Genomic DNA, 23,359 nt, shown 5'->3' on the forward strand with positions numbered 1-23,359 from the left:
GAAGAGGGAAGGAAAGCAGCGCCCAGCTGGCGAGGGGCCAGGCCAGCCGGGCAGGAACCCAAGCAGGAGCAGGGAGAGGATTTTTGTCCTAAACAGCAGAAGATGCTATTGATGTCAGCTGGTTTAGAAAAGGCTTGAAGCCAGCTGCTGGTTCCCTCGTGCATGTGCTTCATACACAGCCCGTGCCAGCCCTGCCCCAGCTCAGGGGTGCTCCCATCCCCACGGGCACGGGAGCGTGGGCAGTGCCTGGGCACGGCTGCCACGGGCAAGCTGGGCTTGTTCCCATCCCACTGCTCCTGCTCCCCCAGGCAGCCACAACGAGAGCCACAACCCTGCACTGCCAGCGCTGCCGGCGGGGCCGGGGTCGGTGGGGGCAGCGCCGCCCCAGGCCAGCCCTGGCTGCCCTGGCGGAGGCTGCAGGAGCCGTGGGGACCCCAGAACACAAGTACCCACCCGGGAGAGGAGCAGGGCAGTCATCAGCAGCAGACAAAGCCCCATGAGACCCCACACTGCCCCTGCCTTGGTTTGGCAGCATGTGGTGCTGGGAAGGAGTGCAGGGTGTCAGCTCTGCCCGGGCTGGAAGCTCTCCATGGGAAGCCAGCTCTTCCAGCCTGCCATCCTTCCTGCTGGAGAACCCTCTGCATTGCAGGCTCGTCACCCAGAAACTTCTCAGAAACCTAAAGCAAAAGAGAAATGGTCTCAGCTCTGCTGGCAGTGGGGGAGGGCAGGGGTCCCTCCCAGGGCAGGGGGAGAACTGGCGGGACCCCACAGCACAAACCTGCTGCAGGACAGAGCTGCGGGTGCAGCTGGCACCAGGCTGGCACAGCCAGCCCTGCCTGGCAGTGGTACAGCTCTGCCACCCCAGAGACCCCCCTGTTCCTTTGGGGGCCTCTGAAGCACGGCCCTTGTGACAGGGAGCCGAAGCAGTCTCCATGCACAGGGCCGTGGCTGTAGGGAAGCCTCTTCTTCCCTGTCAGTCATCGGCCTGAGCACAGCACCCAGTGCTGGGAGCACGGAACAATGAGCTTGAAATGGGATTTAAGGAAAACACCAGCTCTGCCATGGCAGGAAGCACTGGTGCCCCATGGGCTGCATCTCCTCCGCAGGGTACACAAGGCACTCCTCAGGAAGGGCCGTGGCACCAGGGGTGATCCTGCCACAGTCAGCCCAGCAGGGCTGCCATGGACAGGGTCTGCATTTCTCCCCATGACACTCAGGTCCTTTTCTGGCTTTGAATCCCAAAGACTCGTAAATTCCTTATTATTTCAAACCAAGCTTATGGAACACAATATGGTGAGAGTTGCAGAATTACTCAGTATCGATCAGTGGAAGGCTGGGCTGTGGAGACAAGATCCATGTTGCTATGTGTGGCTTAGCAACATATAAATGTATTCAAACAGAATAATGAAATTATCGTGGGGAAACAAAGCAGCCATCACTTGAGGAGATGGAGGATGTGGAGGCCTCTTGGAGCCCTTGTTTGCCAAGACGAGGAAGATGGGAGTTATTGTTTGTGCAAATATGTGAACTGCCCCAGCCATGCCCTGCTCACAAAAAGTGTGTAATGAAGCCAGGCAGGGCTCGCTGCACAGAGCAGCTCCCTACAGCTGGGCTGGAGCTCATTACTGCACAACTGCTCCATGGACTGAGCCCTTGTGGGGGGAGGCCATGCCTGGCTCTTGCCACAGCCACGCTGCAAAACTCCCAATTTTTCTGGATTTTATCCACCCTTATCCTCACCCATCCCACCTCCCACCTCCCCATGGACCCACTGTCTGGCTCTTGCATTTGGAGCCAGTGCAATGCCCAGAGTTCTCACAGGAGTGTGGCTGAGGCCCTGGAGCAGAGAGGTGCTGGACCCCGACCCCATCCCAGATCCAGCGCAGCCTTCCTGGGAGAGACAGGTGACCTTCTGACTCTGCCACAGCTCCTGCTGGCAGCAGCACCATTTTCATCAGCTGGCTGGCAGCTTTCAAATAGAGATATCTGGGGCTAAACACATCTCTTTTCATTAAACTGTTTGGGAGACAACAAATAGAAGGGGGGGCAGTGTCTGTGCTGGAATGATCCGTCCCCATCCTGGCACCCAAGGGCTCCGCAGCGCTTTGCTCTGTGAGCAGAGTGTGAAGGCACAGCCTGCGTGAGGCTGAGCTGCCCTGGGTCCTCCAGCACCCCTGCAGCTGGGCATTACAGCCCTTTGTTATCTGCTTCAATGGCTGGAGACTCTCGTGGCTGAGCCCGGAGCAGCGGGGAGCCGGCACCGGCTGCACGAACACAAGAGTGAGAGGAGAGCTCTTCTGGTTCAGATCTTCTCGTTCACCCCAGCCTCAAGGGCTGCCCGGCCACGGGGGCAGCTTGGGGGGCTCAGGGAGATGCACAGCACTCCTTCCACCCCTGGCACCGAGCCCAGCCTGGCGTTCCATCACCCTCTGTGCAGACCTGGGCTTCTAAAAACACCCTGAGGGCTCCCCTGAGAAAATAAAACCAAACTAAACAACCCACTTCTTTGCACAGCTGGAGTTTAATAACACACGTGGGTTAAAAGATACCCAGAAGAAGGTGAGGGTGGGTGAACAGAGCACAAATGCCCGTGGTGAGTGCAGGTCTTGGTGCCTCTGAGACCCCATTCCTGTGCCCAAAATGCTGCTGCACAGCTACTCCTGGGTGCCACCGTTTCTGCCTTTCTCATGTGTCCAGTGTGGGGAGGAAGGCTGCACTGCTTCTGGGTGGCATCGTCTCGAAAATAGTCTGAGGGTGCCCTGCTTAGACACTTCATGTGGAGCAAAATCAGAGACCTGCTAATGCACTGCTTGCCTTGACAAAAGAAAATGTCACAATGCAGAGAAAATATGATCGCTCCACGCCCGGTGTGTCCTCACTGCACTGTCCACCTGAGGGTCCCCATCCAGAGGCTGCACTGGGAGTACCCAGCAGTGGTTGTTAAAGAAAATAAAGTGAAATATGTTGCATTTGTATTCTGAGGAGATGGGGACTTGCCCAAAGCAGGCTGGGAAGCCGAGGAGGTAGCAGGGAGCTGCCATCCAGCGAGGCCTGGGGCTTAGGAGGGATTTCTGGTTTTAATTCTACCCACCTCCATGGTGACATTGGCCTTTCTACAACCTGAAACACAAGAAGCTAAATGGCTGCTTTTAAGCTCATAAATCCAGCCCTGAATACCCACCTTCCCCAGCTTCCCTTCTTTGGGATCATGGCACTCCCAGCACTCACCAGTGCCTTCTGCCACAGCTGCTGGTTTAAAATAGCCCAGGGCAGAGAGAGCTGCTGCCCCCCTGGAAGAAACCCAGGTGCTGCCACAGAGCAGTGGGGCCGGGGGGCAGGCAGAGAGCTCAGCACCAGGAGCTCTGCCACCTGCCCATGCCTGTGACCCCCAGCTCTGCTGGCACAGCAGGGCCCCAGGAGCTGGAGCAGACAAGGACGGGCAAGAAAGGTGCAGAGACATGGGGAGAAACAGGCAGGTGCCCTGGGGTGAGCCAGCAGTGCTGCTGGGAGAGGCAGCGCCACTGGCAGGGCTGCTGGGGCTCCACAGCCCCCAGCTGTCCCTCTTCTGTTCAGGGGGACACAGATTTCCCACAGCCTGGCCAGGACAGCACCCACCAGGGCAGTTTGGAAATAAGACGATTCCTGAAGCCTGAGCAGAAAGCAGCTGCCCTCTGGGCAGCCCTCCAACACACAACCACAGGAACCAGCACCAACAGCAGCAAAAACTACAGGACGTGATGTAGGCAAAGCTTACCTGAGCATTTGAACGCTGTCAGCTCGACGGCCTGAAAGAGGGGAGAACGTGTGTAAGCAGAGGGGATGGGTCTGATGGCTTTGCTGCTGGTTGCCCCCAACCCACTCCCTGGGGCCAGGCAGGGCTCCCCAGAACCCCCCCACCCACTGCCCCAGCACTGAGCCACGCACTGTCCCTGCACAGGCTGGGAACCGGAGCCTTCACCGCAGCCCCGAGGGACGAGCACCTGGCACAGGCTCCCCGGACACAGCTGCACCTCTCAGCAGTGGGGAGCTGACACCCTGCTCCCAACGCCCACTCTGGGGACCCTTCCAGCCCCGTGGGGACCCACCAGGCTGGTGACCACAGGAAAAACCCAGGAAAGGATGACAGCACCCCTGTGCTGCGCTGGGAAGAGCCCACACAGTCTGCACTCTGTGCTTAAAGGATGGTTAATGCTCTGGGAGATGTGAAATTCCTACTCCCAGTCCAACAACAACAAAGATCACCAAACAACATTTAAAAAAGCTGAAGCACGAAGAACATCTTGTCTGTGTTTGAATCTCCATTCGCTCAGTGTTTTGTCATTTTAAGTGTTTTCAAACGCCTTTAAGTAGCATCTTCTCTTCATCCAAACTATTGTGCAGCTGCCAGTGACATTCTGAGTCCGCCGCTCCTCTGGCAAGCGCCGTGACTCAGCCAGGGAGCAGGGAAAACAGCCTGGCTTACATAACTGAGGGCACTGAAAGCAGCCCCAGCCCCCGCGCAGCACAGGGCACACCGAGAGGGCACAGGCGTGCCCAGCCCTCTGTGTACCCAGCCCTGTGCCCATCCCTGCCATGCCCAGCCCTGTGCCCATCCCTACCATGCCCAGCCCTGTGCCCAGCCCTGTGCCCAGCCCTGCGGTGCCCATCCCTGCCATGCCCAGCCCTGTGCCCAGTCCTGTGCCCAGCCCTGTGCCCAGCCCTGCCATGCCCAGCCCTGTGCCCATCCCTGCCATGCCCAGTCCTGTGCCCAGCCCTGTGCCCAGCCCTGCCGTGCCCAGCCCTGCCATGCCCAGCCCTGCCGTGCCCAGCCCTGCCGTGCCCATCCCTGCCGTGCCCATCCCTGCCGTGCCCAGCCCTGTGCCCATCCCTGCTGTGCCCAGCCCTGCCGTGCTTCACGGACCCTGCCAGGTGTGCCCTGGAGCTGCGGCACCTGCCTTGGCCCAAAAGGGAGCAAGCACATTAAACATGCAGTGTTTGTGATACAGCAGAGATACAGCAAAGCCCTCAGTGACCCTCAGCGGAGGGAAGCACTTTCTGTCTTTGCCCGCTCAGAAATGCCACAGCCTTGGCATTTAGGGGCTCTGCTGCCTCCTAATGCCCCTGCCTCAGGGAGCTCGGGTCCTTGGGCTAATCCCCACGTCTCGTATCTGGTGCCAGGAGCTTAGCCCTGACCCTGGCTCACACAGCCAGCACCTGGCTGGCTGAGAAAAGCATCACCTGCGAGTGAGTCCTGGTGCTGTTCAGCACAAGGGGCCTGGTGCTGCGGCATTAACCACAATATAAATCATGAGAGATGGAAATATGGATTTTACTGAGTGCCTTCAGAACGATATGCCAGCTGTAGAAGTATTATCTATTGGATAAATAAGAGCTGTCTATGTGACATAGGTTTTCAAAGGATAAATATTAGAGAGGGAAAGAGAGATCCTTCAGTGAGAGACTCATGAAAGTAGTGCTGGATTTTATTCTGAGGGAATTACAGCACTTGTATGTCAAGTACACAAGAACTGATGATCATTTCAAAAGCAGGAGATGGAAGTGGGAGCAGAGTAGTCAAATTTAAATTGTTCCCTGCTTTAGGCCGTGCCTTGCTGAGCTCTCCCTCCTGATGCAGGCAGCACAGCCCTCCTGGGAGAGGTGAGCCTTGCCCATGGCACCTGCCATGCCTGATTTAAATTGCTGTCCTTGGGAAAGTCTTCTGCTAGATCCACACCAACCTCAGTTAGGGCTTTATGGCCCGAATTCAGAGGCACCTCGTGTTCCTGCAGCACCCTCCTGCATCCCCATGGGCTCAGGGTGAGCCTTTGCCTTGGAACTCGACTGCTCTGGGACCACTCCTCTCCTGCCCTTGGAAAGGTGCCCTGCCCTGTTGTCCCCCCTGCCCAGGCTCAGCTGGTGTCCCTACAGAGCTGCTGTGCTCTGGGACGGGTGAAGGTGGAAGGATAACGAGATGTTACATACCGGTCTCTCGGGTGACATAATGGATGAAATGCCCATGGGAATTTTGGCTCCAAAATTTCCTGAAGGGTGAAGCAGCACAATGAGTTCATAGACCAGAGAACAGAAATATTCATGCTTTCTCAAAAACCTGGTGCTTTGTATCCCCCACTAAAGCAAACGGACCAAATGGGTTTTCTGCATCACTGCACCCACAAACTGGTTGGAGAATGCAAAACCTTTTTTTCCACACAGCCAAAACCCCTATTTTCAACTGTCACCTTTGCCTCTCTTCCAGAAAATTAATTTTAGGACACTAACATGGATTTTTGCATCAGGAGAATGCAATGCTGCCTAACATGCTGATGAGACCACCCAGCCAGGCTGCAGCCATGGGCCTGACCCACATGCACGAGGCTCTGCCTTCCCCTGCAGCAGCTGCAGCTGCAGCCCCTGTGCTCACACAGGCACAGTGTGCAAAGGAATTAATGCAGTGCCAGCTGCACTAAGATTCAAGTCTTGGGAAAAACATTTTACTGTGGTGTCACCACCCAGGCTGGGCTAACAGCGAGAACAACGCTCTTACCTTTGTTGGTGATATTCTTCACTGGAGGGTCTTTCTGCACAGGGCTTGGCAGGGCAGTCTCAGCTGCAGGACTCAGTTTCCCTGTGTCCCAGGAGGTCGTGTTCCTTGGACTGGATAGGTAGTTGATGTGATGTGAGCAGTTCTGGAATGACGGGCAAGAGAGATACAGGACAGTGAAAATTGCAACGAGCCAGGTCCAACATCAAGGATCGATTTCACCATCACTGCTTTGGCTCCCATCCACCCTGGCAGAGCAGGCTGCTGCCTAATAAGGGTAGGCTATCTGTGGGTCTGTGGTGTCCAACAAGATCACAAAGAAGGCAGACAAAAATAAAAAAATCAGATTTCTTTCCGTCATCGTCTCCTCAAAGCAGACCCACAGTACAGCTGGGACCCTCCTCTGGTGGGCAGCTGATGCATGAAGGAGCAGCAGGGATTCCTCCCAACTTACTGTGAACGAGAGAGCTTTCTTCTTGTCCTTCATCCTCTGGATGGCATTCCTCACCTGGAGCAGAGCAAGGACATGAGAGAGGGCCACAGCAGCTCCAGCAAGGAATGGAGAAAGAGCAGCTGCAGTTCCAGAAGCACAGTGGGGCTGTGCTGCCTGTTGCAACTGCCAGAACCCAGCTCCCCCCAGATGCCAGCACAGAGCTGCTGTGAGGGGTGACTGAATCCATCTCTTACCTCGCTGTTATAGATTGCGTAGACCAGGAATATGTACAGGCCCTGGAAGGGAGAGAGCAGAGGAAGGGTCAGAGATGTGCAGATGGTTTGTGCTGCTTTTCATGGAGCAAACAGGCTGGAGGAGCACTGGGATGGGTGAGGCTGGCACAGATGGTGGGCACAGCCCAGCCAGGGACAGCCAGGCAGGAAGCACCTTCCACACTTGAAGCAGGCTGTTCACAGAGCCTGCTGCTCTCACACACCAGGAGAGGAGCCGTGAGCAGTGGCACCTCGGCCACCACGGAGCGCTGGGCACAGCTGTGCGAGGGATGTGCCCAGGGAGAGTGCCCAGGCCGGGCCCAGAGCGAGCATTGCCTGGGGGCCACAGCCTGGGGCTAATTACAGCTCCAGACCGACGATTTTGGCCTTAAGGCAGCCCTATCTGGCCCACCAGATTTATGTTATATCTGTGGGTGTTTTGTTATCGCAGCTAGATAAATCAGCTGCAGCAAGAGATGCAATTCATCTTGTCTTCAACGAGCCTTGCTCTCATCTGCGAGCTCTTGGCAGGCGCAATGGTAGCAGCCCCCTGGCACCGTGCCGTGACCTGTCCTTCAGCCAGCAATGCTGGTCACTCCCCCGGACCAGATTTCTGGCCAGGCTTCCAAGGCAGGTCTTCCTTGAAAGAATCATTCTGGATGAGCGTGGGGAGGGGGGAGCGGAGAGGTCGGCTGGGAGGAGAGCAAGGAAGGAGAGGAGGCCCAGCTGCAGCAGTGGGCGGGAGAGGAGATGCAGCTCTGGGGCAGCCCCTCCTGCCCCCTCCCCTTCCACCCCTGCTCCTGCCCCGCAGCACCACGGGCTCTCTTCACTCACTGCCTGGGTTCCTGCACTGCCTGGCTGCACAAGGAGTTGTCGCCTTTGGTGCCAACGCACAGAGCAGCCCTGAAGACAGGCTTGGGCTTCTGCAGACAAGCAGAAAGCAGTCAAACAAAAAACAACCCCAGCAACAGAACAACTGCACACGTGAAGAAACACTCTGGCCTCAAAGGAAATTCCAAGTGATCCATAGGAAGTAAGCAAAGGGGCTGAAACAGGATGGCTTTCTGTCAACCCTGCAGCTTCTCACCAGCATTTATTTCTCCTCTGGGGCAATCTGCAGAGTGTCCTGAACTTGGTAATGAAGGGGCAGAGGCAAGTGAGTAGAGCACAGCCATGTCTGTCCACAGAGCTCTGGGCCTGCAGTTCTCTCCTGCTCAATAACCCAAGCACGGCATGAGGAGACACGGAGAACTGATGCTGTTTAATTATCATCAAGACGGGCCTCCTGCCACCCTCCTGATATCCTTAAGAGCGGAGATGTGCAGAGGCAGCCCTTGTCTGGCCTTGGAGCCTCCCATCGGGGCCCGACGGATGTGCGTGAGCAGCACCCAGCAGCTGGAGCAGCGCCAGCCCCGGCAGAACATCCCTGAGCAGCCACCCATCTTGTGCACGTGGTGATAAGGCCGGGATTCACCCTGGGAGAGCGGGGCCAGCGCTCCGCTGGAAACTGCCAAGTGTGCCGGAGGGAAGCGCCGCGGAGCCGGCCGCCCCGCCAGCACAGCAGGAGCCAGTTGCCACTGAAACAGAGAAAAATGGGAGATGGCAGTGCAAAACTCTCTCATCCATGGTTTGGAGGGCAGTGCCCAGTTGCTGCCTTGACTTGGATCCCCTGGAGTGGGATTTGTGCTCAAGCACTGGGCAAGGGACCCTGAATACGCAGTGCCAAGGGCTGGGACAGTCCAGGGAGTGCCCTTGGGCACCTGTGGTGAGGCACAGCCTCAGCCCCGGGGCTGGGCTGCTCCACGCTGTGCCCCCCAGCCTGCTCCCCGCTCCCACCTGCCTGCTGAGAGCTCCACGTCCCCCTGAGGACCGTGCTGGGAGCCGTGGTGTGCAGGGGTGTCCAGGGGTGTTCAGTGCTTCTCTAGCTCCATCTACAGCTGCCTGCTCTCAAGGTTTGCAAGGTCTCTGTTGATGCTTTGAATCGCAGGTGGCAAGCACGTGTTCCAGGAGTTTTTGTCACCATGTGTCCCTGAGTTCCAGATATCCCGAGGCCCTGGGAACGGTCCCAGCTTGGTGCAGAACTGAGCTCTCCTGGCTGCTGGGACTGACACGGTTTGCTTTGCTCTCTTAACCACATACAGGCTGGCTAAAGCTTTAAAGTCTTCTGATGAAAACAGTAAACTCAGAAACAAATACTAAGTGTTGCTTTATGCACCAGGTAATTAAGTTACTTTCAGAATTCCCTATTAACACCATCTGATTAACAACGTGACTGCAATAATGGCAGTCACAGCCATGGCCCTGGAAGATTCCAAGACAAGCAAAAAGCCTTAAAAATGTAGCCAGGTGGCGAAGAGGAATGAAGAGTATGAAGGAGATGATATTATCCACACAAGGTCTTGCGAGTCAGAGCTAGAAATAACCCCCAAACTTGCAGTTGTCCCAAGCAAGGCTCTGCTTAGCAGCCCACCAAAGCTGGCACAGCAAACACTCCTGCATCTCACCAGATCCCAGTAGAGCTGGCACTGGGCACTGGGAGCATCCCTGGGGAGTAGCTGCATGGCTGCAGACAACATGGATTTCAGAGGTAAAAGTTTTCACTTCTTGATTCCTAGTTCTTCCCCAGGCTCCCTCAGTAAAGCTGAGCTGCAGGCAAGGGGAAGGTGGCTCTGCCTGACCTGTTCACAGAGGTCACAGCCTCTCAGAATGTCTGAGCAGGAGCTGGATGGAAAACACCCATCCTGGAACACACCAGCCAAGCAGCAGTCAAGCAGGCTGTGGCTGGATGTGGCCTTTGGCAGGCTCTCCTCCAGCAGCCCTGCTCTGACAGGGACAGTGGCACCCAGGGCCAGCCCTGTCCTGCAGGAGAGGCTCATTTCCCAGGAGCAAACAGCAGGAGGGATGTCTGCCCCATTTGACTGCACAGGTACCATTTTAATTACCCATTATATGAGCAAATATAGACTCTAATGAGTTTGTGACTGCCATTTTGAAACCACACTGATGTGAGAAAAACTTGCACAAGAAACAGGATCTGAACTGGAAACCTGTGGCACCAGTAGGACACTGCCAGGAACTGGTGCTGAGAGCCATTAGATGTGCAAGGTCTCCAGAGTCACATTTTGTATCTTGGAAGGATGAAATGAGTTTTCCTCAGACAAAATAGCCCAGTGGCTTGGGAAAGCTGGGCTGGCTTCAGAGCTAAAGTGTCCCTGGCTACAAGGACAGGCAGAGAGCACTGCAGGCGCCGGCCTGGCCGTGGCCTGGGCACCCACGTGGGGCAGGACTCACCTGAAGGGAGTTCAGCACAACAAAGACATAGGCCCAAACGATGCTGAGGTGGACGAGGAGCCCACACACCCAGGTGAGCCCCAGCACGGGCAGCAGCACCAGGACGGGTTTGGCCGTGGCCCTGGTGGGAGGAAGAGCTCAGGGTTATCCGGGCACATTTCAGAGATGAAACACTACCAAGACAGGAGCTGTGGAACAAATTCCTCTGCAAACAGAATAAGTTAAGATGGGAAAAACCAAATATTTCACATCCCAGACCCCAGTGTGCCAGCCCTGCTCTTCATTTATCACTGCAAGTTAGCAAGAAGGGAGCTCTTTGACGTCATCAGCCATGAGAAAACAGCTATTTCCCCCCAATTTCTGCTACAAGGAGGGTTCCTCTATTTGTTTTATTTGCACATGGATGTCACCCTGCCCTCCAGCAATGCCCTATCTTTGTGCTTCTGTAAATTTGGGAAAATTTATTTATGCTACAGGGGAACAATGCGTGTCTAGCAGGGGTATCCGGCGCCAGCTAACAACAATAAAAATTCACAGAGCATGATAAAGTAATGACTCAGGCAGCAGTTTTTTAGAGGTCTCTCAGTATTGACTGATTACAGAAGTCCCCATTGCCTTTTCCCCTGTGTGTGTAGCCCCCAGCCTTACTTTCAACCCACCAAGCCCCAAGCTTGGGTTGCTGCAGGCACTGCCAAGGGTCTCCTGTCCCAAAGGGATGAGATTTAGGAGTGTGAGTGCAGATGGAGACCAGCACTGGTTCCCTAAGTTGAAGGTGCTGGCTGGGCTTCTCAGCAGGGATTAGAGACTGTCTTTGGGTGAGACACAGTTCCCCTGGGGGAGAGAATCCCTTGTGCCCCTTCTGCTCTGACTCTCACAGCTCGCTGTCTTTCACTTGGCCAAGCTGCTTTGGCCAACCTGTGCCAGTGCCTCAGCAGCTTCACTGGGAAGGATTCCTCCCACGTATCTAACACAATCTCACTTATTTCACACCCAGAGCAGCCACAGCTGGGAGAGCCAGGCCCTTCCCTGCTCACCAGATCTGAGTTCCCATCTGGCTCTCCAGGCTGCTGTTGGGCGTCAGCATCTTCGACCTCCTGCGAGCGCTGGCCACAGTCACCGCCACCACCCGGAGCAGCACGAAGCTGTTCACCTGCCAGGGCAGAGCTGCTGGGCTCAGTGACATCCTGCAGTCTCAGCTCCAGAGGGTGAGACTTCTCTGCTGGAAACTGGGGTCAGAACTTGGGGACAAATGTCACTACCAGGAAAGCAACGAAATCAGAAGACTTCACAGAGCTGTGCATACATGTATGAAATCTAGGAAACTTATCCCAAAACTTGTCCTACAGAACCTCTTCCCTGTTAAAGGCCTATTCTGGACCCCATTAACATTGGACCTTTTTCTGCTGCTGTGTTTTGTATAATGATATTTCAAGGATGTAGATGTTCCTATACTAAAATACAGGACCTTTAGCTGAGGCAGTGTCACATGCCACACTCCTAACTGAACAGCCAACCAAGAACTGGTCAGCAAAATTTTCTTAAAGCACTTTTTCCTATCAAAAAGCTTTTTTGATTAAAGAGATTTACTTGTGTTGTAGAAGTCTATATAAAGCAAAACAACATTTTTCCCCTAAAAGCAGCAGGCACAATGAGCTGCACCCCTGACTCTGCACTGCTTTTCTAGGAGCAGGCCCAAGGGACTCCCACCTTCCCAGCAGGGTTTGGCACTTACAGCCAGGATGAAGAGCACAGGCCCCACGAAGGCCCAGATGACGTTGGTCTGCACGTTCAGCCAGCAATGGTTGGCTGCCACATACTTGTTAAAGGAAGTTGCAAGGGTCACCCCCACGATAAGGACTGGAAGCCCTGCAGAAAAACCCACAGGTTAAACCCTGGGAAAAGCAGAGATGCCCCATGCAGGGCACTGTGCACCAGACAATTGCTTCAAAACCCCCCAGACCAGACAGACTTCAGCACAAGCCTCCAAAACCCCATGAGCAACATCAATTCTCTGCAGCTGAAATCTGTCCTGGCTCAACACAGCCAGATTTACAAGCTGTCAGCATCTTTCTCTGAGGTATAAAGCATTCCAAGTCCTGAGTCCTGACCAAAGCAATTTATTCCTCAGATTGCTTTTTTAACAAAATGGACAATCAAAGACATAAACCAATCCAAAATACTTGAAGTGGTTGCCCAGTGTCCAGCGAGGTGTGTGCTCTTTGAGCAGCACATCCCTAAAGAGGCTCCTCTTTGACACAAAACTCAGCTTATTCAAATACTTCTATGTCCCTAAAGGGCTCCCTCAGAATAAAAGGTGCTTAGTGAGGAACACATTTATATTTAATTACTATCAGGCAATGGTGATGCTCTCCAAGAACAAGAACTTACAATAAATCTCCTCCTCTGTTTTTTTTACTGAACTCCTGGATTTAGAAGTATAACAGAAATGCTGCTCAGCTTATATTCTAAGACTAGCAATTTGACAAATAATTCAAGGGAGCCTCTGCAGGGCACTGGCACCCAGTTCTCATATTAAATTAAATCAAACAATTGTGCATCTCTCCTATTAAAACTTTCACTAGGAAAGAAAAAGAGTATTTTCTGAGGACCCAAGGCAGAGGAGTGTGCAGATACCCCAGCCTGTCACGTAGTAGAACTTCATTCTCCTGCCTTCACTCATGTTGACTGCTACCACTTTGCTCCAGAGGAGAAGCCCCTCTACCAGCATCCATGAGAAGGCTGCCATGAAGAAGAGATGCAGGAAGGCAGTGACCATGAAACACAGCACCTGGAGAGGACAGAAACCACACTGCACAACGCATATATGTGCACCTCCAAACAGAGAGACAAGTCTACCCTAATGACAGTTACAGGTAGTTAATGAAAGGGTAAGGTAATTACCCTCTAATTAATTTAAGGGAATCAATAAATACTTCTGACAGAGATGCTGGAGCCTGGCCACCTGGGCTGAATGGGCCATTCCTGGTGAGCTCACCTGGTTGGCCTTGGCCAGCTCACTGAACATGAGCAGAGCTTCTCCTGCAGCCAGGGCAAGGATCAGGTTCTTGTGCACAGTTGTTCGTTCGCTCTTGGGGACACTGGGGAGGGAGAGAGGGAGCCCTGAGCTGCAGCCAGACCAGAGGGTGCACCACAAAAGGGTCCTCCCTGTCCTCCCGGGCTGTGCAGGCCTGCCTGGGCAACCTGAGGTCTCTCTGCCACTGACTGCAAAGATGACAGTCAGAGGGGCAGAGGACAGCCTTGCTGTGCGAGCACTTGGTGCTGGGGACCCTCTTGGATACAGCTGCTCAGCCCCTGGCCACGGCTCCAGGGCACAGGCAGTGAGGGGGAGGCAGAGGGAGCCACTGCCGTGCTCACAAGGCAGATCTCTGTGCTTGCCAAGTGACACAGAAGGACTGGCAATCAAGGAAATAGTCCTTGCTCCATTTATTTTATAAAAATTAATTCTAGCAGAGCAGCTTTTATAGTAAACATCGTTAGCAATTGATAGAAATCTTGCCACAGACACGCAGGTGTGTGCACAGATCAATGAGCATCTCCACAGAAACAACCAGGGCTGAGCCCCTCTCCAGCCAACACCAACCACTCCCCTCTGCCACGGAGCACAGGGCAGCTCCCACCTCTTCCCACACAGCTGCATCACCCCACGCTGACAAAGGACACTTTGAGCAAGGCTCTGAAGTAAAATACCAAGTAGGAAATACAGAGAAGGCTGCAAGTGTCCAGGCTTTTCTTACCGAACTACCAAGAACAAAATGAAGGTGACTATCAAGGCACAGAAGGAAACTCCACATCCAATAAAAGTCAAAGTCTGCAGTGTGAACTCCTCCTTGGTGGTCCTCTGCTCCAGACATGAAACAACAGGAGACTCAAATCCCTCATGAATTAACCCCACCAGCTGGCAGTGCCAGCACCCACCCCAGAGACAGGCTCCTCACATACCTCCATCTCGTACACCTGCAGCAGGATGGCAAAATTTGTGGTGTGGTTGCAAAAACAGGCAGTGGAGTCTGGGAGAGACTTGGCCACAGAGCAGCCAGCTGTGGACCACATCCCACCAGCATCTGGGCTAACGTGCAGCAAAACCAGAGAAAACACATGGAAAATACCTTTCACTTCCACAGAAAGCCAGGGCATGATGGGAACTTCATTCTCCCAGAAAAAGCAGAGTTTAAGGGAGGAAGATGAGGATATCAGAAACAGGTCTTCATGTGGACTTCCCTTTAGCTCCCCTTTGTCTCAGCAGCCTTGCCTCATCCAGCAGGCACACAGTGAAAACAGACCTGGAGTCAATGTGTGCATTAAAGAGTGGAGTTCAGCCATGACAGCTTCAAAGAGAAGCCAGCTACTGCACGGCTCTGGGGAGAGCTCCCTGCACAGCCCCTTCACTGAGAGCAGCACTGGGCTGGCTGTGTCCAGCTGTGCCCACGGCTCAGCCTGCCACAAAGCCAGCATGGTGCCACAGGGTCCTCAGGACATGCAGCAATGCTCCCATCCCAATTCCCTGGCAGGGACCATGGCTGCAGCTCTGCCCCCACTGCCCCCGAGCCTCAGTACCACAGGAAGGTCAGGATTGGAGCAGGGACCCTTTGGACAATAACCAGCTGTTTCCAAAATCACCCTTCCCACCTTCCCCTACCTGATCCATGCCTGCTACAAGTCTGGGACTCTAAGGAGGCTTTTTCCACTTGAATGACTTAATTACCAATCTATAATATATCACAGCCTCAGTATTCTCACCACAGTGACATTCAGCAAAAACACATCCCCATGCCAGGCAGGATTTATGAGCCTGGGAGTCCTGCATGTCTTTGGGGTGTATATCTTGGACTAACTCTTCTTTGTCACAGGCTACAACCATAATTAACTAGGGCTTTCCATTTGAGTTGTATATACCTCATTAAAGGTCACTTGCTTGTGAGTGACTTCTCCAAAGGAAATCTTCCCAGGAAATCATTCTGCTCCAGCAGACAAGGGATGTCAGCATGCAAAGGAGGCAAAAAATTCCAGATCTCTACTCTTACCATTACATTTATACTGAGATGTTTGGTTTTCCAGCAGAAATAAAAAGCTCATAAATCTGGGGACCTGAACTGAAACAAGGCACCTGAGGCTGAAGTTCCAGAAGGCACAGATGGGCCCCACCAGAGTATTGGGCAGGTCCTGCAGGCAGAGAGGGGAGAGAAGAGGTCACACAGGCATGCAGGTGCTGGACACGGGGGTGCAGGTCAGTCCCTTGGCTGTACCAGGCTCTGTCAGCACAGGACAAACACCTCCCCAGGGACACAGGAGCCAAGGCAAGAGCCCCGGGCAGGGACAGCCCTCATCCCAAAGCTCTGGGGTGCTGAGCCGTGGCTGGGGACAGCCGGGCCAGGCCGTGGTGGCAGGAGGTGGCGGGGGGCACAGCCCCTCGGGGGTACCTGGGCGCGGTGCTGCAGGTGGTAGCGCACGGACGTGCTGATCTCCTGGGCGTCACTGAGCAGGGTGGATGAGACCACAGCTGTGCCCACTGTGGTGCTCAGGTACCTGCCAGGGGAAGGACGCTGCTGACAGGCACAGGCAGCACAGGACGTGCTCCGAGAACGGGATCTCCCGGCGCACAGGGCAGCGGCGGAGATGCGGTCGCTGCCGGGCCGCCTGCAGGGGCCCCGGGCACGGGGCAGAACCTTGCGGTACCCGGCAGAACCCCACCGCTGCCCGTCACTGGGATGGGCACTGGAGCATCCCAGGGGCTCCAGCCGAGCAGCCGAGCGGGCGCAGCGTGCGCGGGATGTGCGGGCGGCCATCCCCACCTAGTGTTCGGAGCTCCGGGAGCGCAGCGAGCCCGGCCTCCCGCTCCCAGGGCCGCCATCTCCAGAGACACCTTCTGCCACCTTCTGCCCAGCCAGCAGCTCCCTGCAGCAGCCCCCGCGGGCTCCGTGCCCTGCCAGCTGAGCTGGTAACCCACGGCAGCCAGAGGCAGGAGACCCCACGGGGCATCTCGGTGCACAGGCAGCCCAGTGCGAGGGCTGAGACGGATCGGGATGAAGGTGACCCCAACATCGAGGCACCAGCTCGATGCAGATTTGGAAACGAGCTCTTCCGTGGCGCTGAGGGCAGCCCTGGGGCGCGGGGGGCTCTGTTTCACTCACTTCTGACCCCCATCAGGGGCAGCCGTGTCCTGGGACACTGCTCTGGTGCCGCTGCTGGACAGGCAGCGCTGCAGGGAGCCGTAGCCAAACCACATGTTCTTCACTGTGACTCTGTGGAGACCTGCAGGGACAGGGCACAGGGACAGGTACAGAGCACGGGGCAGCGCTGGGCACCGCTGCCCTCCTCTGGGGGGTGATGCTGGGGTCCAGAACACGCTCAGCTCCGAGCTGTGTCTCTAGAGGGGCTGTACAGAACCTCTCCCCCACAGCCCATGTCCCTTTTGCCAAGGGTTTCCCCTCCCCAGACTTCTCCAGACCTCACGTGGCCAGAGTGAACAGTTTGTGCCACTAAGGAAGGTGATGCAGAGGTACCAGGGGAAGCTCAGGTGTCATAACAAACCTCTGGATTTCAGCCTTTGCATTTCCTCCGCGGGAACTTCGATGAGGTCGTGCCTGCCTTTCTCAGGGGTCGGGATCACGTATGCCGAGCCACTCAGCTCCTGCTCGCTCAGCTCCAGCTCCCTCACCTCCATCCCTGTGCACAGCTAAAGTCAGGTGCTGAACAAGGGCTCAGCCTTCCTCCAGAGCTACTGCTGCAGCAAAGTACCACAAGGACACTACAGTCCCACCCAAGGCCAGCCAAGACCCACAGCAGCAGCAGACAGGTCCCTTTCTGTGCAAACTGAGGCCATCTGGGCTCACTTTCTGCCAGGCCCAAGGGTTTCTTACAATCCTCTTGCAATCCACAGCGTGAGAGGTGCCCTCACACTGTGACACGCTGCACAGAGGAAATGGGGAGCAGGCTGCAGGGCTGGCGAGAGGTGGGCCAGAGGAGGAGAGGAGCCAGGAGTGGATTTGGACTGGGAACCAGACAGGGTGGCTGATCTGCGTCTTGGTGAGATGCCCTCCAGTGCCACTCACCAATATTCCCATGCTGGATCGTGATCTTTGTCCTCTCTGTGGTCAGCAGTGGGACCAAGAGTGACACCATTCTGTCACAGAGCTCAACCACAGCCATGGGCCCCCTGATAACCTGCAAAAACAGAGAGGACAATGGAAATCAGCACCTGCACCATCAGCCCTCCCTTCCCACAGCTCACAAGAGTTTCCTTAAACGTTTAGTCCTTGGCAGAAAACAGAAGTTGAGACTCAAGGCTTTGGCTTTGCTATTCTGTGATTTCTTTACTGAAGGATGTTCCCAGTTCCTTCAGCAAGGAGACAAGTCTGGCAACGAGGGAAACTTGCTGTTCTGCATAAAAAGCCATTAAAACAGCATGGAAATAAATCACTAAATGAGCTTCTGGAAAGAAAGACCTTTAGACTTGAGTTCTGATTTTCGCAAAGCTGTAGAACAACCATCTGCTCTTCCTGGAAAAGGTTTCACCCAGAAATAGGGTTCACCAGCTGAAGGGCAGCAGAAGAGTGGTCCCATTGCTCGAGGTCCTGCTGTGCTGGATGCACAAGTGCCACCCCTGCAGTGCACAGCTCCCACCCTTCTCCCTGAGATTGTCAGCTGCACCAGCTGCACTGGGCCAGCGCTGGGTTTGTGCCACTGGTGGGAAGCTGTGAGTGGCTGTGGCCATGGAGACCTGAGCAACTGCAAACAGTGAGGCCAGCTCTGAACTGCTCAGCTTCCTTTAATCATCCCTGGATATCCCTGGCTTGGTTCCTGGGGCACAGGCCAGGCCAGACACTGTCACACATTTTCCAGAGGCAGGTGGAGAGTGCAGACCTTGCATCAGGCACAAAAAGCACACGTGAGCATGGAGAAAAACCTCACAGGGGTGGGATGATGTAAGTCCCTTATGCGGAGCCTGATGGTGTTTTGAGCAGTGAGGGGGCTGATGACAAACAGCTCCTTGGCAGCCCATCCACAGAAAACACAACACACTGTAAAGGAAGGGCGTGTCCCTGCCAGACGTGGGATGTGGGAGCAAGGAAACAGCCCCGGGAATCTGGGAATTGTCAATCCAGGCTGACAACGTGGAGAACTTGAGGGGAGCTGAGTTCACCACCAGAGGGGTTTGCAAGGGAGGCACCACTGGCACTGCACTTGCTTGCACGAGAACTTGGCTGCACCTCCAACAAATGAGGCACCACAAGGCAGCTGGCCCTGGTCTGAGCTGAAGAGGCTCCATGTCTGTGCTGGCAGCATTTTCCCGTGCTTAGGTAGGGCCACAAAGGCTACAGGTGGCCACGCAGGACCACCTGTGGTGCTGCAGCAGGCCAAGGATGAACAGGTGAGGCACACAGCAGTCACACTGGGGACACCATTACCTGGCTGATCGATGACCACGTCCCAGAATTCTGCTCTTCCAGAATTAACTCAGTTACTTCCATGTAATACTGGCCCAACTGCTCCAGCATCTCCAGCTCATCTCCCTCCTGGATTTCCAAATCTGAAACTTGCTTTAGTAATTGAAGGACTGTGAGGAGGTCAGATGGCTCAAGCATGGGCACTTCTCCTTCTCTCAGAACAGTTGCCAAGATATCAAGAGCATCAAGAGCCACAGAGAGGTTCATGTCTTGCACACCACTCGTGAAGACACTGTCAGGAATCTGTCATGGAAAAGATGGTTCAGTTCAGTGCAGAGCCCTGACTCCCCCCAGTCATCAGCTGTGCCTTGGCAATGCCCTGCATGCCCCTGCTGGCATCAGGACACCTGTCTGGCCAACCAGGAATACCCTGGGGGAAGGGATTTCTTGTCCAGACTCCCGTCCTCAGTGAGATGAGTCAATCTGAAGCAACACTGCTTGTTTGATCACAGCAGAAGTTACAGCTGTGTTGGTCACAATCTCCAACAGCAGCTCAGGAGAGGTCCCAGGCACAGCTGTGGGCAAAGTGACCTCAAACAGCTCTAGGTGCCAACACGTTCCACCCCAGCAGCTCCTGCCTGCTCCAGGTGCCACTGCTGGGGCTGCAGGACTCACCACAGTCCTCACTGCAAGGCTGTTCACGCGGCTGGCGAGCGAGTGACTGGACTCCAGCTGAGCTCTCTTCAGTTGCCAGTATGCATCTGGGGACAAACCAGAACCAGAACCACTGCTGAGGTGTCCAACAGCATGGTTAACACATGCCACGTTCAAAGCCTGGGCAATGGTCCTCCCAGGGTGGCTAAATCTGCAGGGCATGCAGGACAAGGAGACTCCACAGCTGTATTTTATTTTTAGCACAAGATCCCATCTGGAGAGACAGTTCCACACTCCTTTTCTGCCTCTCCCCATGCTCCCCTGGCCAGTAAATCTGGGAATGCCTGGGCTGGGAGGCACTCACAGCACTGCACCCATGGAGGGTGTACCACCACTGCCCAGCTCAGCTGGGGAAGAGCCAAACCCCCTGCCAGAGTGCAGGCAGCTGGAGTTGCCCCCGAGGGTTTTGCGTGTGACCCCTTGAGAGCAGGGGCCTCCCCATCCCTGGCCACCAGCCCAGCCTGGTGGGGACCTCCAGGAGTGCGTGTGGTGGAAGCAATGCATGGATAACTAGCAGATGCTGTACCCTTGCTGTAGTGACAGATGAAAGGCAAAGTCTGCAAACAAGATGCATAACTGAATCCACTGCTGCCGACTTCCAAAACTCTGCATTCCTCCACAGGCCCTGTGGAAACACACACAGACAGAAGGGTGTCCCAGGGACACGCCACCCCCAGCAGGTATCACCTTTCCTGCAGCAATCCACAAGCCCTGGTACAACAAACGCTGTGGGCTGTGCCTTAAGAGCCAGGGTAGTAGCCACGAGGATACTGAGACTTACCTGGGCAAAGAAGCTGTGTGGCCACTGCCTGAACGGTGCTCTCCACTTCCAGGGCATTTGAGCTCCACCCAAAAATAAGGTCCTGCTCTACCACCCAGCAGGAGCGAACTTTCTCAATGTGCTCGCTGCTGAGGACTTTCTGCCAGATGTGCAGGTCAGTGATGTTCCCACTGAAGGACTCCTTTGCCCTGAAGGTGCCCCCCAGGGAATCTTGATCCTGCCCAATTATGAAGGTGCCCTGGCCAAGGATGGCCTGGGGGGCAGAGGGCCCCGCAGAGCACAAACCACTGGCTGACGCTCTCCTTTTCCCATCGGCATAGATGGCCCAGGTCCCATTTTCCTGCTGCCAGGTCACGCAGAAGTGATGCCACTGTCCATCAGCACGGAACACAGGCAGGTAAGGGGAATGGTGCCCGTGGACGATGAGAGCAAAGCGAACAAAGCCCTCCTCATCCACAAAGCCACGGAGCTGGAACTCGTTAATGAAAGCAGGCACGGCGTAGGAGAAGATGGTAGCGATCTCCTGGGTCCTGGTGTCCCACTGCAGGTGGGCACAGGCTGTGACAGCAGGCAGTGCCGGGAAGTCAGAGAGCACTTTCACATATTTTGTGTCTGTTTTGTCTCTGAATACCAGGACTGGTACAGTGTGGCCACCTAGAAGGAGAAATTTCAGTCAGCAGAAAGGAAGAAGCATAGGCCAATAAAGTGACAATAAAAAAAAACAAGGGATGACTTCTCCAGCCATATTTTTCAGTATGAAAACATCTCTAAAGAGCCCATGTCCACTTATACTCACGTCTCCTCTTTGTTTTGTGCAGGACACTGTCCCTTTCCTTTAGCCAGACAGAACCTCTGATGTGGTGGGACTGCAGCAGTTTGCTGAAGGAGCCTTGCTCGCTGTGCTGGGGCTCAAAGAGCAGCTGAGCAAAGTGCTGCTCACAGTACCTGTCAGCTTGCCACCAGTCCAGAGCAGTGGCCACGTATTCATACGTGTGTCTCGGGGTCTCAATTGTGACAGGAGCAAAACCTGGAGAAGGACACACGTGGCCTGGGTGAACAGAAAGCCTCTCCAGCCCACTGCTAAAAGCACTGCCTCGTGCATCCTGGAGGATGCTCCTCTCCCCACGCAGCCCTTGGGCTGGTCGGTGGGCACAGTGTGACAGAGCTCAGACCTCATGGGACCTGAACTGAGGGGTGCTCTCTGGCCCGGGGCTGGAGCTGGGCACACTCCCCTGGACACACAAGCCATGCCAAGCTCAGCACAAAGGAAAAGCTCACTCTGCTCTGCCCAGGGATGGCCCTCAGAAAAGCTTGCTCAAAGCAGTTATGCAAAAACAACTTTACTTGCTTTATCCCTAAAAAGCTCATCCCAGCTCCTGCACTTGCAGATGCAATTTTCAGGCTCAAAATAATCTGTTTGGTTTGCAGTTGCAGTGAGGCACAGAGCAGCAGCTGAGCAAACAGCCTGGCAAATACCAGCTCTGCAAACAGCATTTTAGGCACAAAACAGAGTAACAGAAAAAGTTTCTTTACCTTTTTTTGCACCACCAGACACCTTTTGTTTCTCTGTGCTGGATTTTGCTTGTAAAACACATAGAGAGTGCTGATAAAAACACTAACCTTTAGAAGTCTGGTTCTTGGCAAGGGCTGCAAAGGCGAGGAGACTCCTGGACAGACCGACCTGGTGGAGAGGATGTGTTGTAACATTTGGAGAAACATTAATGTTATCTCAAATACTCAGAATAAAAAACAAACAAACAAACAAACAAAAAAAAAAAAAAGGAAAAAAAAAAAAAACAAAGAAAAAAAAACACAACCAAAAAAAAAAAAAAAAAACAAAAAAACAAACAACCAAAAAAACCTGGTAATACTCACCAGAAAGCTGAAGAAGCAAGAATCAGGTCTCAAGTCTCTCCTAAACATGCTGACCAGCTGGGAAGATTTCACCCTTTGCTAGAATAAATAAAATATTACTGGAGATGCATCACAGAGACAGAGGCATTCTGCAGAAATGACGTCCCATGACAATGCTGCTTTCCTCAGAAAGTGTTGAAACAAAAAGGAGAAAACGACTCCCTCTGAAATACCTGTCCTGAATAGTATCTTATCCAAAGATTTTCCAGATCTTCTTGAAGATTTTAAGGTCTCAGTTTAACATTTGTTTGCAGGATACAAAATAATTAAGCATAAAACATAGAGATGTGCCATATTAGGGAACAGGAAAGATTGCAGAGCCTCTTCATCTGCATTGACTAAATAAAAAAGCCACCATAAATGGCATCATTAAACAGTGTTGCATCACTGGCAGATTTTCTCATTGCCTTTAAAACCTGCAGGAGCAGAGCACCGGAGCAGACCCTGCAGAGCAGTAAATCCAGCCTCAGTGAGCCCGAGCACAGAGCCCAGCATCACGGAGCCATCCCGGGGAGCTGCCAGCGTCAGGGCTTGGCAGTGATCCTCCATCTGCCCACCTCTGCCCCAGGGGGAGGGAACTCTGAGTGCACGACAGTAAAAAGCCTGGTAAAATCATAGATGAGGCACGTAAAGACACAAGATGGAAACTGGCAACGCCAATGCAAACAAGCCCTAAAGCTCTGGGCACTGGCATCAGCGGCTGTGAGTGATCTCTGCTCTCCCCGGGCTCTCCCGTGCACGCTGTAAAAGCGCATTTATGCACTTTGCTGCTAAGGGACTTCGGAGATCTGCTCTGCAGCCCGGGCTCTGTGTTCACAGTCTTCCAAAGTTCAGCAGAGACTTTGGAAACACCCAACACAGCTCTTGGCCCTCCAAGGAAAATTATAAATCTGATGGGTGGGAGGGAGCCACGGCACCGCCAGTCTCCCGCTCCTCAGCCTGCGCCTGTAGCCTCAGGTGTCCCCTTCTCCAAGGAGGGCCCTGGAGATGCTGCAGACGGAACCCGCTTTGGGCAGAAAAACGGGGCCG

General features: G+C 54.4%; 1 protein-coding gene across 1 annotated transcript; it reads right to left on the bottom strand.

Moving 5' to 3' along the window:
* Positions 1 to 326: 326 nt before the first annotated feature.
* ADGRD2 (adhesion G protein-coupled receptor D2) lies at positions 327 to 22,360 on the bottom strand. The gene is made up of 25 exons (XM_053996353.1): positions 22,292 to 22,360; positions 22,037 to 22,097; positions 21,213 to 21,443; positions 20,417 to 21,070; positions 20,162 to 20,260; positions 19,597 to 19,682; positions 18,943 to 19,224; positions 17,587 to 17,698; positions 17,066 to 17,200; positions 16,666 to 16,786; positions 15,955 to 16,060; positions 15,642 to 15,697; positions 14,477 to 14,603; positions 14,272 to 14,375; positions 13,512 to 13,614; positions 13,151 to 13,304; positions 12,249 to 12,382; positions 11,551 to 11,666; positions 10,517 to 10,637; positions 7,208 to 7,249; positions 6,975 to 7,028; positions 6,524 to 6,665; positions 5,962 to 6,020; positions 3,755 to 3,785; positions 327 to 677 (listed from the first exon to the last, which is right to left on the bottom strand). Exons 1-25 carry the CDS (start codon positions 22,337 to 22,339, stop codon positions 670 to 672), a joined length of 3,186 nt encoding a protein of 1,061 aa, XP_053852328.1. The 5' UTR covers positions 22,340 to 22,360; the 3' UTR covers positions 327 to 669.
* Between the last annotated feature and the right edge of the window lie 999 nt (positions 22,361 to 23,359).

The sequence above is a fragment of the Vidua macroura genome, chromosome 21, assembly GCF_024509145.1.
Source record: "Vidua macroura isolate BioBank_ID:100142 chromosome 21, ASM2450914v1, whole genome shotgun sequence".
Taxonomy (NCBI): Eukaryota; Metazoa; Chordata; class Aves; order Passeriformes; family Viduidae; genus Vidua; species Vidua macroura.